This window comes from Aotus nancymaae, unplaced genomic scaffold (assembly GCF_030222135.1).
Source record: "Aotus nancymaae isolate 86718 unplaced genomic scaffold, 86718_ANA_hifiasm-v0.15.2.pri h1tg000011l, whole genome shotgun sequence".
In the NCBI taxonomy this organism is placed as follows: Eukaryota; Metazoa; Chordata; class Mammalia; order Primates; family Aotidae; genus Aotus; species Aotus nancymaae.
The window spans coordinates 72,044,844-72,060,538 of NW_026988422.1; the positions used below are offsets into that span (position 1 = coordinate 72,044,844).

The 15,695-nt window shown below is 40.6% G+C and overlaps 1 protein-coding gene and 1 pseudogene across 5 annotated transcripts in view; both read right to left on the reverse strand.

Moving 5' to 3' along the window:
* EML5 (EMAP like 5) overlaps positions 1–15,695 on the reverse strand; it is a 206,559-nt gene that overhangs the window by 50,146 nt on the left and 140,718 nt on the right. For 4 of the 5 annotated variants that reach the window (XM_021674953.2, XM_021674954.2, XM_021674952.2 and 1 more), the window contains exons 22-24: positions 2,870–3,022; positions 2,075–2,206; positions 646–734 (exon numbers count right to left, since the gene is read on the reverse strand). In XM_021674953.2, the coding sequence (XP_021530628.2) occupies positions 646–734; positions 2,075–2,206; positions 2,870–3,022 (374 nt within the window). Of the gene's footprint in view, positions 1–645; positions 735–2,074; positions 2,207–2,869; positions 3,023–4,502; positions 4,569–15,695 lie in introns of those variants that run through there. The other variant, XM_064375123.1, reaches the window with a different exon arrangement.
* Positions 6,673–14,465, reverse strand: LOC105734087 (RNA transcription, translation and transport factor protein-like; annotated as a pseudogene).

Below are 15,695 nucleotides of genomic sequence, written 5' to 3' on the forward strand. Positions count from 1 at the left end.
CTGCCAACATATATGTTAGGCATATGGAGTCCTAAGGATGAGGCAGATATGCAGTATTCTATAGATGGCATATCTTCTATTTGCTATTTCATGCTTCTAGTCTTTTGAGGAAAGTAATTGGAGCGTAGCTAGCCATACATGTGATTTATTCTTTTTTCTTTTTTTTTAATACAGTATCTCACTTTGTCACCCAGGCTGGAGTGTAGTGGCATGCACACGGCTCACTGCAGCCTCCACCTCCCAGGCTCAAGCAATCCTCCCACCTCAGCCTCCCAAGTAACTGGGACTACAGGCACATGCCACCACACCTGGATAATCTGTTCTATTTTTCTGTAGAGATGGGGTTTCACCATGTGCCTGGGCTGGTCTTGAACTCCTAAGCACAAGCAATCTGCCTGCCTCAGCTTCCAAAGTGCTGGGATTACAGGCGTGAGCCACCATGCCCACTGACTCCTTTTATTAATACAGTATTTTTTCCTTTACCTATCTATTCTGACTCAATAAAATAAGCTCACTCAAGAATATTCATTATTTTAATAATTTGAGAACAGAGTTCACCTGTAACTAAATAATAGAAAGTAGGTATCAGTTTTCCAGCCACTCTTATTCACACAAACAACACTACAAGCACCACTATTTTCCTACCTCCATGCTGGGGATGGTTTGTTTTTTCCCTCTGGGAGCTTCAAAGAATAATTGTTCTTTAGCACCAGTGTTGACCTGTAAAAGCTTTCCTTAAAAAAAATTTTTAAAAATATTTACATATATAAAAAATATATACCTTTATCATCAGTATGATGTTTAAGTTTTATGAGAAAAATTCAGCTTAAATATAAAAAACATTTTCTGCTGCAGTCAACATATAGTAAGAGCATTTTATTTTTAAAAATTCCATAATAATTAACTAAATTCATAAATGGTTTGATATTTTGTGTGTGTATATATATATATAAAATATATATAAACATATACATAAAAATGATTTCTTTGGTGATGCATATGTAAAAAACTCCTAGAAACAAATGTTGAATTTTTTTAAAGTGTAAATATCTGTTTGACAATATTTAGAAAAACTTTATGATACTTAATTTATATAGCTGAATACATGAAACAAAATCCTTAAAAAGAGAGCATTTAAAATATTTAACATTTATCAAACATATTAAATACAATCATATGCCATGCATTCTGCAAAGATACAAAGATACTCATTAAGTTCTTTATGTTACATGATTATGACTATTATTAAAGAATATATTTCATAACAATGTGAAAAATGACTTTAAAGTCCTCATTAACATTTCTTTTTAAATTTTATTTTACTTTTTTAGGAATGGGGTCTCACTCTATTGCCCAGGCTGGTTTCAACCTCCTGGGCTCAAGTAGTCCTCCAGCCTTGGCCTCCCAAAGCACTGGAATGGCAGGCGTGAGCCAGCATACCTGGCCAATATTTCTATTATTCTATTTATATCAAATTTATATGACAAAGATCAAGACATCTATACAACAATTTTTTGCATAATATTTAAATTACAAATTAAACAACTAATCACTTACTGTAGTATTATTTGAATATTAGATGAAGTACTGAAAAGTGTAGGCTGGGTGCAGTGGCTCACACATAGAATCCCAGCACTTTGGGATGCCAAGGTGGAAAGACTGCTTTAGTCCAGGAGTTATGGGCAATATAGTGAGACCTTGTCTTTACAAAAAATTTAAAAATTAGCTGGGCATGGTGGTGTGTGCCTATAGTCCCAGCTACTCAGGAGGCTGAGTTGGGAGGATCATTAAAGCCCGGGAGGCCAAGGCTGTAGTGAGATGTGATTGCACCACAGCACTCCAACCTGGGTGACAGAGTGAGACCTGTCTCAAAAAAAATAAAAGAAAAAAGAAAAAGTCTCAACCCTATAGTGTTCATCTTCAGATGTAAAACAGTAAAAAACAACTTTGAGAATAATGGTTGTTTTCCCAATGCTTTTGAACTCATCTGTTGAATCACTTTTCTTCTTCTCTAAAATAGGTATACTAAATCAAATGAAACTTTTATCAAATATTAAGTTATTTAAAGTCTTACCTCTAATATCCCAATCAATATGAGTTATGTAACTGGTAGCTCCTTTGCATATTCCTACTCGTTTACTACTCATTACATTGTATATATCTATAAAGCTGTCATGGGATGCTACAGCCAGGTATTTCCCAGAACCTGTAACAGAAACGTATTTGCTTGACATTTTCTATCTTCAGAAATACTTTTTTACACTCTGCAACTAGAGTTAATTTTCCTTTTCTTTATGGAGAAATCTTAGTTATTTCATAAATTATAACAAGACAGGTAAGTCAAGTGACAAATGATAATATTTTCAAGTATAATTAACAAAATAATTTTTTAGGGTAACAAATTAGTTCAGTGGCAAGCAAATGTCAAAAACTATATGATGTAGTTTTGATACTTTGTATTAAACAAAAATACTTCCTCTAAATTTAGAAAACATGGAACTAAACCAACACAAGTAAATTCTGCCTTAACATTAGTAATTGCTACATTACAGTAGGTTTGTAGTAGATAATGAATACATGAAAACTGATGGAGTAAAATGAGTGCAATCCAACCCCTTTTATGTCACAAATGAGGAAACAAAAGCTCAGAGAAGCATCCTGGCTCCAGTCACACAAAAAATTTAGTAACAGAATTGACACTAAGACAGATATTTGCTCTAATCTAGTAACAGGGCTTTTATACACTGCCTTTTCTAGTAAAAAAGTTAAGTTCTGAAATAAAATAACAGTTAATAAAAATTATGCACTGATACATTTACACACTGCAAGGCCCAAGTTAATGCTCAAATACAATTTCAACGGATCTTACCAGGTGAAAATCGAATATCTGAAATCATATCTTTTCTGTGATGAAAAGACACAAGATCCTCTAGAGTATCTGCATTTGCCATCAAGAAGCTTCCATCGTTAAGACCTACAGCTAAAGCTTTACCATCAGGAGAAAAACAGCAACACCTCCCACCTGAAAGAGAAAGAGTATATTAGGCAATTTTCCCTTATTTAAAAAAAGTATGGGCCATGTGTGGTGGCTCATGCCTACATTCCCTGGCATTTAAGACCACATCTCTACCAGTAGGCAGGGTGGGGGAAGGGGCAAGGAGCAAAGGGAAAGGGGCAAGAGGGAAGAGGGAAGAGGGAAGGGAAGGCAAGTAAGTAAGTAAATAAATAAATAGCCAGGCATGGTGGCACACACCTGTAGTCTCACTTACTCAGGAGGCTGAGGCAGGAGGACTGTTTGAGCCCAGGAGGTTGAGGCTGCAGTGAGCTATGATTGCACCACTGCACTCCAGCCTGGGTTACAGAGTGAGACCTTGTCTCAAAAAAAAAAAAAAAAAAAAATCTTTTAGGGCCAGGCGCAGTGGCTCAAGCCTGTAATCCAGCACTTTGGGAGGCCAAGACAGGTGGATCATGAGATCAGGAGATTGAGACCATCCTGGCCAACATGGTGAAACCCCGTTTCTACTAAAAATACAAAAAAATAGCTAGGCATCATGGCGCATACCTGTGGTCCCAGCTACTCAGGACTCCAAGGCAGGAGAATCGCTTGAACCTGGGAGGCAGAGGTTGCAGTGAGCAGAGATTGAGCCACTGCACTCCAGCCTGGCAACGGAGTGAGACTCCATTTAAAAAAAAAAAAAAAAGTATTTGCTAAAATAATCTTTTATTTTAAAAAGGTTGCCTCTTTATTATGGCCTCAAATCAATATTAAAAAGGGGTCAAGAGATACAGATAAAGTTTTCTATAGAAGTCAATGTTACGGAATTCTAATATTTACCTTAAAAGAAATTAAGTTGATGAAAAAGAATGAGAGATTTAAAGTAACATAAAAAGCCAATGACGTATGTGGAAGTTTTTTTTTTTTTTTTTTGTAGAGTAGGTTTTACCTTTGTAGCTTCTTTCTAACAAAACAGAAATTCAAGAAATAAGTCATCTTCATAATTTTTTTTTGAGATGGAGTTTCACTATTGTTGCTCAGGTTGGAGCACAATGGCACAATCTCAATTCACTGCAACCTTCGTATCCCAAGTTCAAGCAATTCTCCTGGCTCAGCCTCCCAAGTAGCTGGGATTACAGGCATGTGTCACCAGGCCTGGCTACTTTTGTACTTTTAGTAGAGATGGGGTTTCGCCATGTTGGTCAGGCTGGTCCCAAACTCCTGACCTCAGGTGATCCACCTGCCTCGGCCTCCCAAAGTGCTGGGATTACAGGCGTGAGCCTCTGTGCCCGGCCTATAAAATATTTTTAAAAATCTGGTAATAGGCCATTATTAGTTTAAGGTAGGAAGATCTATCTATATAAGTTTCAAAACCACATATGAAATATTAATATTAATTTTATTAATGATAGAATGATATTCATTAATATCATTAATGATGTTAACATTAATTTGTAAAAGTAAGGGTTAGTGCTGCATTGGTAAACACAAAAAAAAATGGGCTTACCCTAACAGCAAGAGTTGCAGCAGGCATATTCAAAAGCCCTAAGGATTTTGGTATCTTGTATGAAATCTGATGAGGAAAGGACAGGGTATACACAGAATGAAAAGTTATAGAATAAATTGAGAACAAGTAGTCATTTAATTATCAAGCATATATTGGAAATGAAGAAATCTAAGATGTAATTTCTCAGATTTGAGAGTCAAGAGATGATGATGACCTGGAGCAGGGTGGCAGTAGTGGAGGTGATGAGAAGATGAAAGATTTGGATATATTTCAAAGGCAGAGCTGGGAGGACTTGACCAGCTGGATGTGGAGTGAAAGGTAAGTCAAGGGCATGTTTTTGCTTGAGTGGTGATGCCATTTACTGAGATGGGATAAACTAGAGGAGGAACCAGTGCTTAGTTCTGTACAAATTAAGTTAAAGATGCCTATGAGAAGTTCAAGTGAAGACATGAAGGAGACAATTTAGTATATTAATCCTTTCCAGGAACTCAAGGGAGAAGAACAGATGGGATATAATAAGGGACACAGTCGCACACAGATAATAGTTACAACCATAAACTGGTTAAGAATTTGTTATTAATTGATTTCCTCTCAGCTCCAAATCCAGCCTTCTTTTTCCTGCTATGTGATACTGAAGCTGAATCCTGTAGATATGTTTTCCCTTGCTAGCTGACTTGATTTTTGCCAGTAGATATACTGGAGGGACACTGCAAGGCCAAAGCACAAGGAAAAGACTTCTTCCTTCTTACCATGTGCTGGAGCCAGAGGGTCAATGGAGGGTGTGAGGGTGAGGGGTTGGGAGTAGGGGGCCTGGGAGGGAGGGTCTCTGCAACCACAGCAGATTTCCTAGATCAGCTTTGGCCCATGTCCTCTGGCACATTTCTTTACCATTGGCAGGTTGTGCTTTTCTGTGGCACCTAGATACTCTACAAAGAGATCTGAATCTCATCCTAGGGTGGAGAGGAAAGCCCATCCTTCCCCTCCATGAGGTTCATTTTTCATTAGTCTTATGGGTAGGAGCTGCTTTCTGCAGTTGCTACTTCTGAGTTACATATGAAAAATCTATTAAAACATTCTTACCTCCCTAAGCTTTTAGATTTATTCCTCTCCAACAGGTGTCAGCCTATGAGTGACACCCTTTGGAATCCTCTTTTACACCTTTTTAAACCACCTTCAATGAGTTAACATGTCGTATTAAATTTTCTCTGTTCAAATTACTGGGGGTAATTTCTGTTTCTTGACAGATATAGAATTGGTACTGAAGTGGTCTCCGGAGATAGACCAGCAAAGGTGGATTGGCTTAGTCATCCCATTGGGCTTGAGCACAGTGCTGAGTCCTTACCAATGGGAAATGGAATGCTAACAACCCAAGGTATACATTGGCATCACAATTAATCAAGTTATCTCCTATTGTTGATTATGATAAAGTGTCTACTGAGCTAAGCGCCTTGGGAGCCCACAAGGTTGCTGCCCTTAGCATTACCATAATGATGATTATAAGGACTGTGGTGTGCAATAGATTTTACTGACAGTGTGAAACATTCACAGAAATAAGTAAAACTCAGGTCTTTAAACTATCAGCACGAGTTGTGGTTTAAGCAGAGAATGTTTCCATGGCAAGTCTAAAATAATCTCTGGCATCTTAAAACCACAGGACTGATATCACTAAACATTAAACACAAATTTAATTGTGTGAGTTTCAAATTGACAATGTCAATTGAATTGACAGCCTTACCAAGTTTTTTATATGAATGTCAGGGCACTAACTGGGCACTCTGAAGCTTGGAATGGGGATATCTGGTTGGACTTAAATAAAGCTGATAAACTCAAACTTCTGTGTTATTCTGAGTCTCATTTTCCAGTGCAAATAGCTTGCTTTCCCTGTTTCTGAGCAGTCTGACCTTCTGGGGCAGTTGCCTTGCAGGGAAATGCTCATCTTTCTGAAGAATCACCATAACCACTCCTTTGCTGTTACTAGACTCAACGTGGGTCAAACTCCAGCATACTCTAGGACAGAGATCAGCAAACATTTTCCTAAAGAACCAAATAGCAAATATTTTAACTTTGTGCACCATATGGTCTCTGTCACAAATACTCAGCTCTGCTATTATAGTGTGAAAGCAGCCCTAGATGATACATAAATGAATGGGTATGGCTGTGATTCCGTAAAACTTTATTTTTTATTTTTTAATAAAAATTCTACTTTCCTAAACTTTATTAAAGAAAAAAGCAATGGTGGTAAATCTCTAGAACATACCCAATTTTCTGGGCTTCCTCCGCCGAGAATGTGACATTTTGATTTCCAAACATGCCAGAAGTGTACATGGTTCCCAACTGTACTAAGTAGGTGAGAAGCAGAAGTCCTGAAGCGTTCATCTTCCAACTTTTCCCAGTCTGTGGTCTGTCTTTGGATCAGTAATTATTGCCTGAACAGCTACTATGGCTTCATTGATTTTTGTCTGTAGCTCTCTGAGCTCTTCTATATGCAGCAATCGCAGAATTTGAGCAGCTTCATTAAGAACTGCATCCCCCGTGTCAAAAGCAAAATATGTTTGTCTAAAGCAACAGGCAAGCCCTCTTTTGTTTGATTTGCCTTAGCAACTGCATCCTGTGTCAGGCGCTCCAGAACCAAAATTCGAATTGCCTTAAGCATTACCAGGTAATCATCATGACGTTGAATCTGAAGCAGGTTAGCCAAAGCCATCACACCAGCCTTAAAATCAGGATTATTTACATCCAAATTGATCAATGGTTCTGCATTTTTAGTTGCATTGTCGGCAGTTTTTGCATTATCAGGTACTAACTAAGTCCTTGTATTTTTCAGCATTATCTCCGTATTCAAGTCTAACAGTTAAACCAAGAAGCCAGTCAATGGCTTCTTGTCACTCTTGAATCTTGAAAGGACAGTTAACATCTCTGAGATACTTTTCAAAGAACTTGGGCCAATCACTGCTGTGGATGTTTCTTAAATTACCTCGGTCTTCAATCTTGTAGTGTCTGATTTTCTTGTCTTCAAGCCAAACAATGAAGTTTCTAAATTCTGTTTCATCTTTGCAGTTGAAGCCAGAGGGGTTGTGGTAGTCCAGAGCCATCAGCTTGCGTCGGAACACAGTCCCCGCTTCTCGCTCTGACCCCCGGGCCTCGGCCAGGAGAGGAGAAGCGAGGTGGAGCAGACGGCGCAGGCACCGGCTACGCCCATAAAACTTTATTTACAAAATCAAGAGGTGGGCTGGCTTTGACCCATGGGCTGACACCTGATGGAGAGGAATGAATCTAAAAGCTTAGGGAGGTAAGAATGTTTGTAGATTTTTCTAGTCAAAAAAAGAAGACTTTTCTTTTTCTTTTTGGAAACGAAGTTTTATTCTTGTTGCCCAGGCTGGAGTGCAATGCTGCGATCTTGGCTCACCACAACCTTCACCTCCTGTGTTCAAGCGATTCTCTTGCCTCAGCCTCCCAAGTAGCTGGGATTACAGGCATGTGCCATCACACCTGGCTACTTTTGTCTTTTTAGTAGAGATGGGGTTTCTCCATGTTGCTCAGGCTGGTCTCGAACTCCTGACCTCAGGTGATCTGCTTGCCTCGGCCTCCAAAAGTGCTGGGATTATAGGTGTGAGCCACTGTGCCCAGCCTTGAATAGATTTTTCATATGCAACCTGCACACCAATCTACCAACTACATCCCCCAAGAAAGTCTAGAAAATAGTCCGTTCACTAATACATTGGAAAATATATTAAGGGCAGCATCTGCATCTCAAAAGGTTCTGTGACTGTTCTCATACATAAATGACCATAGTACAAGTTTGTCCAACCTGTGACCCATGGGTGGCACGCAAGCGAGGATGACTTTGAGTATGACCCAACACAAATTTGTAAGCTTTCTTAAAACATCATCAGATTTTGTTTTGCGATTTAACTCATCAGCTATCGTTGGTGTTATTTTACATGTGGTCCAAGACAATTCTTCTTCCAATGTGGCCCAGGGAAGCCAAAAGATTGGACACCCCTGCCATAGGAGATGTTGCCATTGTCATAGCCTCCCTGATTTAACCGAGATAATCATGGAGAAGCAGAGGCTAAGTAGCAGCACTTAACCAGCCTGCCTCCTGATTTTGTAAAGGTAGATGCTTTCACAGAAAAGGACAGGAGGAATGTAGTGATAATCAGAATGTTTTAGCCTGTGGAGACTCCTGTTGGTGGGTAACGAATCACGTTTATTTAGGAATGAAGTAGATGGGTAGGCTACTAGATGAATGTTTGATTTATTTAATAGAGAAACCTCCATACCTGGTGACTAGAAACCTGACTCAAATTAAATCACCATAATGGAGAATCACGGATTCTCAGTTTTCACACCTAAGCCAATTCAAACACTTAGAGCTCCTTGATTGAAGAAAAGGCCAGACAATAAGGAAGGACCAAGTAGCACTACCACCAAGTCTATAATAATATCTTTCTTTGAGGACTCTGTAGCTGCTTATTATAGAATAATGGTGAACTGGGGAAACTGAAATGCTCAGATTTTCAGGGATTACTAGACACTAGACATAGGCTCTGAATTGATAATTCTTGGGAACATAAAATGCTGCTGCTGTATACCAGTCAAAGTGGGAGCTTATGGTGATCTTGTGACAGATGGAGTCTTAAGCCAAGTTTCAATCACAGTAGGCCAAAACAGTCTGTGGAACCCATCCAATTCCTGAATTAAAATAGATATATGTGGCAACTGGTAGACTCCTCCACATTGGCTCTATTATCCATGGGGTAAGAGTGATTATAATAAGAACTAAGTGAAAACCCCTAGAAATTCTCCTCCCTTCCAAGGCAAAAAACCAGAAACAAAACCTCGAGCCTGAGAATTGCAAAAATCAATAACACCACCACAGACCTGAAATACGCAGGAGTCCAAATACCTACCACATTACCACGTAAACTTGCCTGTTGGGTATATGCTGAATTTAGACTAATTTGAGATAATAACTATGGATAATAAATTTACTCAGATGGTGGCTCCAACTGAAAGCCATTCTTCCAAATGTAGTATCTATCCTGGAACAAATCAATACAGCCCCTAGCATTTGTTATGCAGCTACTGCCCTGGTTAATGTTTTTCTCTCCATGTTAATTTGTAAGGATCAGTAGATGCCATTTGTCTTCACCTGGCTTATACCTGAGTACACCTTCAGAGCCTTGCCTCGGGACTATTTTCAATTCTCTGTTCTCTGCCATAATACCATCCACAGATATCCTTGACATTCCACAAACCATTACATGGCCCACAACATTGATGACATTATGTTAAGTGGATCTGGAGAACAGGCAGCAACAAGTACTTTAGAAACCTTAGTAAGATATGTGAATCAAGAGAGTAGCAGGTAATCCCTGACAAAAATTCAGGGATCTGCAACCTCAGTGAAGTTTCTGGGTGTCCAGCGATCTGATGTATGTCAAGATATTCTCTACAAGGTGAAAGACACGTCACTGTATCTGCCACTGCCTGCTGTGAACAAAATGAGCAAAATGTTTGGTAGGTCTTTTGAAAGCAACATATGCCACACTGAGTGGCTGCTTCTACCCATCTACCAAGTCACTTACAAGGCTTCCAGCTTCCAGTGAGGACCAGAGAAAAAGAAGACAAGCTAGTCTTCCTCTTGGGCCTATGATCCAGTAGATCTAATCATACTCAAAGTGTCTATGGTAAATAGAAATGCTCTATAGATTCTCTGGAGGCTACAAAAGGAGAATCATACCGCAGAACTGTAGGACTTGAGAGCAAATCTATGTCCTCCTTTATGGATAATTATTTTCCTTTTGAGAAGCAGCTTCTTGCTTGCTACCAGACCTTATTAGAGAGCAAATGCCTAACTACAGGATAGCAGGTAACTACGTGTCCTGAGCTTCCTATCATGAACTGGAAGTTACACGACCAACCAAGCCAGAGATTGGGTATGCACGGCAGCAATATATCAAGTAGAAAAGATCAAGCTTGAAAGGTCTGGAAGTTACAAGTAATTTACATGAACAGGTGCCTCAAAATCCTTCAAAAATTTCTGCTGCAATGCCTCTTCCTACTCAGTCTTTACGGCCTCATGGGTGTTTCTTATGATCAGTTCACTACAGAAGAAAAAATTCTAAGTCAGACTTAAGTTTCTTTTTTTTGTTTCTGTTTTTTGTTTGTTTGTTTGTTTTTGAGACAAAGTCTCACTCTGTCACCCAGGCTGGGGTGCAGTGCTGCAATTTCGGCTCCCTGCAACCTCCGCCTCCTGGGTTCAAGTGATTCTCCTGCCTCAGCCTCCCGAGTAGCTGAGATTACAGGCAAGTGCCACCACACCTGGCTAATTTGTTTTTTTGTATTTTTGAGATGGGGTTGCACCATGTTAGCCAGGATGGTTTTGATCTCCTGAGTCAGACTTAAGTTTCTATTGATATGTTGGTACCTAAAGCATTACAGCCCCACTCGGAAGTGACCCCCCAAAAATAGCAGTGAAGGTAAAATCTCCCAATGGGCAGCACTTCAAGAAGTCTACTTGGTTTTCTACTTTGAGGTGAGAGATGACCTCATGTGCAGATTTACACTGGTTCATTAGTAATTGCTAACAATTTGGATGAATGATAGGGACTTGGAAGAAACAGGAATAAAATATTAGAGACAAGGAAATATAGAAAATAGATGTGTGGATGAAATTCTTGGGACAGGCCATGAAGATTTGTGTTCTAGAAAATACTCATCAAAGTATCCAATACAGAGGAGGCTCTCAATAATCAGATGAAAAAAAATGATACTCTCTGAGAATATCAGTCAGCCTCTTTTCCTAGCTACCCAGCACTTGCCCAGTGGGCTCACAGTGGTGGCAAGGGCAGAGTCTATGACTGGGCTAAAAAAATGTGGACTTCTTGGCAAGGTTGATCTTGCTATCACTACTGCTGACTGTCTAATCTATTAACAGAAAAGATTAATGGAACCTCGGATATGGCACCATTCCTCCAGGAAGACAAGCCAGCTACTTAATGGCATGCTAGTTACACTGGACCTCTTTTGCTATGGAGGAGGCAAAGATTTACACTCAGTAGAATAGACATGAATTCTGGATTTGCTTTCCCTTATCATAATGTTTCTACTAGCATCACCATCCATGGACACACAGGATGCCTTAACTACCATCACAGAATTCACACTTCTGACAAAGGAATTCATTTCATAGCAAAGAATGTGTAGCATTAGGCGCATACTCTTGGAATTAACTGGTTCTATCACATACCCTCATTTCCTAACTGAAGACTTATATGTGGCACCATTTGGGGAACAACACCTCAAAAGACTGGGTATCTGTTTTATAGGATGCAGTGTAAGCTCTGAATTATAAACCATTATAGAGTGCTGTCTACCTCATAGCCAGAATTCAGGGGTCTGGAAATCGAAAGATGAAATTGAGAATGGCTCTTCTATTATATCTAATAATCAATTTGCACAATTTGTTTTGCCTCCTGGTAACTCTGAACCCTGTTGATTCAGAGCCTTAGCTTCCAAGAACAGGGGGAATGTTTCTACTCGGAGATATAACAATAGTTCCATTGCATTGGAAGATGAGACTGCCACCTAGCCATGGTGGGGCTCCTTATGTCACTAAACCAACAGAAAAAGAATGAAGGTATTACTCTTCTGGCTGGCGTGATTGATCCTGATTACAAAGGGGAACTGAGTTGCTACTACATAATGAAAGCAAAGAGGCTGTCTGGAACACAGGAATTTGCTGGGACACCTCTTAGTCCCACCATGATCAATGGTAAAGCTTAATGGAAAATGACAGCAACTAGGGGAAAAAGGGGATTTCTTCAGATGCTTCAGTAATGAAGGTTTGGGTCACCCACCAGTTACATCACCACAATCACCTGGGGTTGTGGCTAAGGACAAGAAAAATATGAAATGGGTAGTGGAAGAAAGATGTTATAGATATCAACTACAGCCTTATGACCAGTAATAGAAATGAAGACTATACTAACTTTGCATAAATGTTTGTTATATGTATATTTTTATTTGTGCATATTAACTATTTCACTTTTCTCTCCTTTACAGTATTTTATACGAGTTTGTTGGAGGTTAACTTAACAATTTTGTGTTAAGGTAAAAGAATATTCAGTAAGACTGTGATTAAGTTTGAGATAATTAATATAGTCAGTAATGCATATGATGACTGTTGGAACTGTATGTCTTCTCTCTCTAGTGGTTAGAACTACTTCACTTGTACCAAAGGTAGCTGCATCTCTTTGGGTAGAAACATAAGGTTAGTTCTGTGGTTGTACTGAAGTTCAAAGGTGTGTAGAAAGGTTCATGTGGATGCTGATTAGCCAGAGGGAAAGATTGTGTTTGTTATTAATTTTTGCCTCTCAGTTCCATATCTACCATTCTTTGGGCCTCACACTTTTTTTTTTTGCTAGCTGACTGACACTAAACTTTGCCAGCAGAGGGAGCTGCAGAGACACTACAAGGCCAAAAGTGACTCCCTTCTTCCAGTGTGCTGTTTTACACAGCCAGGGCACTGGCATGAAGGGGGCCTGACACTACAGTGGCAGCCCCAACTGCCTCTTCCAGGGAGTTTCTCCACCATCACCCTAACGATTTAGCTGCAATTTGCAGACTTCAGTAAGATTCTCTGGCAGTAGTCCTCTCAGTTCAATGAGTTTTGCCCTAGGTTAAGCTCTTCACCAAGCGATGGTTCTGACCATTCAGCTCTGGCCTGCTGCCTCTGGCAAGCTTCTCCTTCATCAAGTGACTACTCTCACTGTTCCACTGAGGGCTGCACCCTCTGGCTAGCTTTTTTGCCACAAGCTCACTGAATGTTCTGGTGGCAGCCACACCACTTCCAAACAGGTCTGAATCTTCTTTAACTTGTTTGTTCACTCTCTTTTAGTACTAGGGTTGGTGGCTGCTTTCTATGGTGGCTCCCTCTAAGGCTTTTTCAGTAGGTAATCACCTTTTACTAGTTAGCAATTCTTTTTATTAAATTCCCACTGTTCAAATAACCCTACAAGTCTCTGTCTTCTGACTGGACAGTGACAGACTGAATCTAAAGTGTGAGTGTACATATGAAAAGAAAAGTCTTGGGAGAAGCCCTGAAGCACTCCTAAATGCAGCATGCAGGAAGAAGAGACAGACCTAGCAAAGGAAACAGAAAAAAGGAGTCAGTGAAGTAGGGAGCAAAAACTGACATGCACGAGTTGCAGAGATAAGTGCATAAAGTAGTTCAGTTAAAAAAAAAAAAGAAATGATAAATTGTGTCAAAAATTGCTGTGAGGTGAATACACTGAGAACCAAGAACTGATCAACAAATTGGCAGCAGGTTAAATGGACAAATAGGGACAAAAGCCTAATTGGGGTGGGTTGTGGAGCTACTGTCATGTGAACACACAGAGAAGGGACCCTTAACAATATTGAGGACTTCTGCTACAAAAGAGGGGTAGAGAAACAAAACAGTAGTGAGGCCAATTATCACAGTTCCCTGTTTTACTCAATGCTTATTCTGCTGGTTGGGTGCAGGCATAAAGCAGGTAGAAAGTTAAGTTTAAGCAAAGATTAACATAGTAAGTATCCTTTTAAATTCATAGCTGACATCATTGGAAAATAAGAAAAATGTTTTAGGTATCAAAAATAAAAGGGGAGCAGAAAACCAGAGTAAAAAAGTCACATTGGGAAGGTGGGGGGCCAAGATGGTCAACTAGAAACAGCTGTGGTCAGAGGCTCCCATGGAGAAGAACAAAAACAGCAAGTGAATCCTGCACCAGCAACTGAGGTATGCAGGTTATCTCATTAGGACTGACGAGGTGGTTGGCATGACCCACAGAGTGAGGAAAAGCAGGGTGGAGCAATGGCTCACTTGGGAGCTGCACGGGAAAGGGGAGCTCCCACTCCCAACCAAGAGAGGCAGTGAGTGACTGTGCTACCCTGCCCAGGAAACCATACCTTTTCCATGGATCTGTGCAACTTGTGGATCAGGAGATCACGACCTAATGAGCCCATGCCACCAGGGCCTTGGGTCCCAAACACAGAGTTATGCAGATTGTCAGTGCCTACTTGGCTGGGGACTGCCAAAAACTACCAAGTTCCTTGGTAGTCAACACTTTGGCGGCCTGCTACCTAAAATGACTGGGTTCCCTCGGGGAGAGGCAGCAGCCATCATTGCAGCTCCAGTCTGCCATTTCTCCCCTGCTGGTGCCTGGGAAAATGAACAGTTTAGACCCAGGAGGAATTCACCACAGTGCAGCACAGAGGCTGTGGCAGACAGTGGTTGGACTGCCTCTTTAGGTCTGACCCTGAACCATCCCTCCTCACTGGGCAGGGCCTCCCTCCAGGAATTTCAGCAACTCCAGCCAGAGGTTTGTAGACAGAACTCTGATCTCCCTGGGGCTGAGCTCCTGGGGGGAGGGGCATCCATGGTCTCCACGGATCAGCAGACTTAGTCTTTCCCTCTGCTGGCTCTGAAGAATCTGGGAAGTCAGAACGAGTGGGAATTCCCCCAGTGCAATGCACCCCCTCTGCCAAGGGGCAGTCAGAGTGTTTCATTAAGTGGGTCCTGGATCCTGTACCTCCTGACTGGGTGAGACCACCCCAACAGGGGTCACCACACACACCTTACACAGGAGTATTCCTGCTGGTATCAGTTCAGTGACTATCTGGGACAGAGATCCCAGGGGAAGGAGCAGGCAGCCACCTTTATTGTTCTGCAGCCTCCACTGGTGACACCTTGAGGTGTGGAAGGAACCTAGCCAAAGATGGTCTGGAGTGGACCCCCAGCAAACCTAAGCAGTCCTATGGAAGAGGGGCCCGATTGTTAAAAGAAAAACAAACCAACAAACAAAGCAACAACAATAAGAGCATCAACAAAAAAGTCCCCACAAAAACCCCATCCAAAGTTCAGCAGCCTCAAAGATTGAAGCTAGATAAACTCACAAAGATGAGACAGAATTAATGAAAAATTGCTGAAAACGCAAAAAGCCAGAGTGCCTCTTCTCTTTCAAATTATTACAACACCTCTTCAGCAAGGGCACAGAGCTGGGCGAAGGCTGAGATGGATGAATTGACAGAAACAGGCTTCAGAAGGTGGATAATAATGAAACTTGCTGAGCTAAAGGAACATGTCCTAACCCAATGTAAAGAAGCTAAGAACTATGATGAAACATTATAGGAACTGTTAACCAGAAT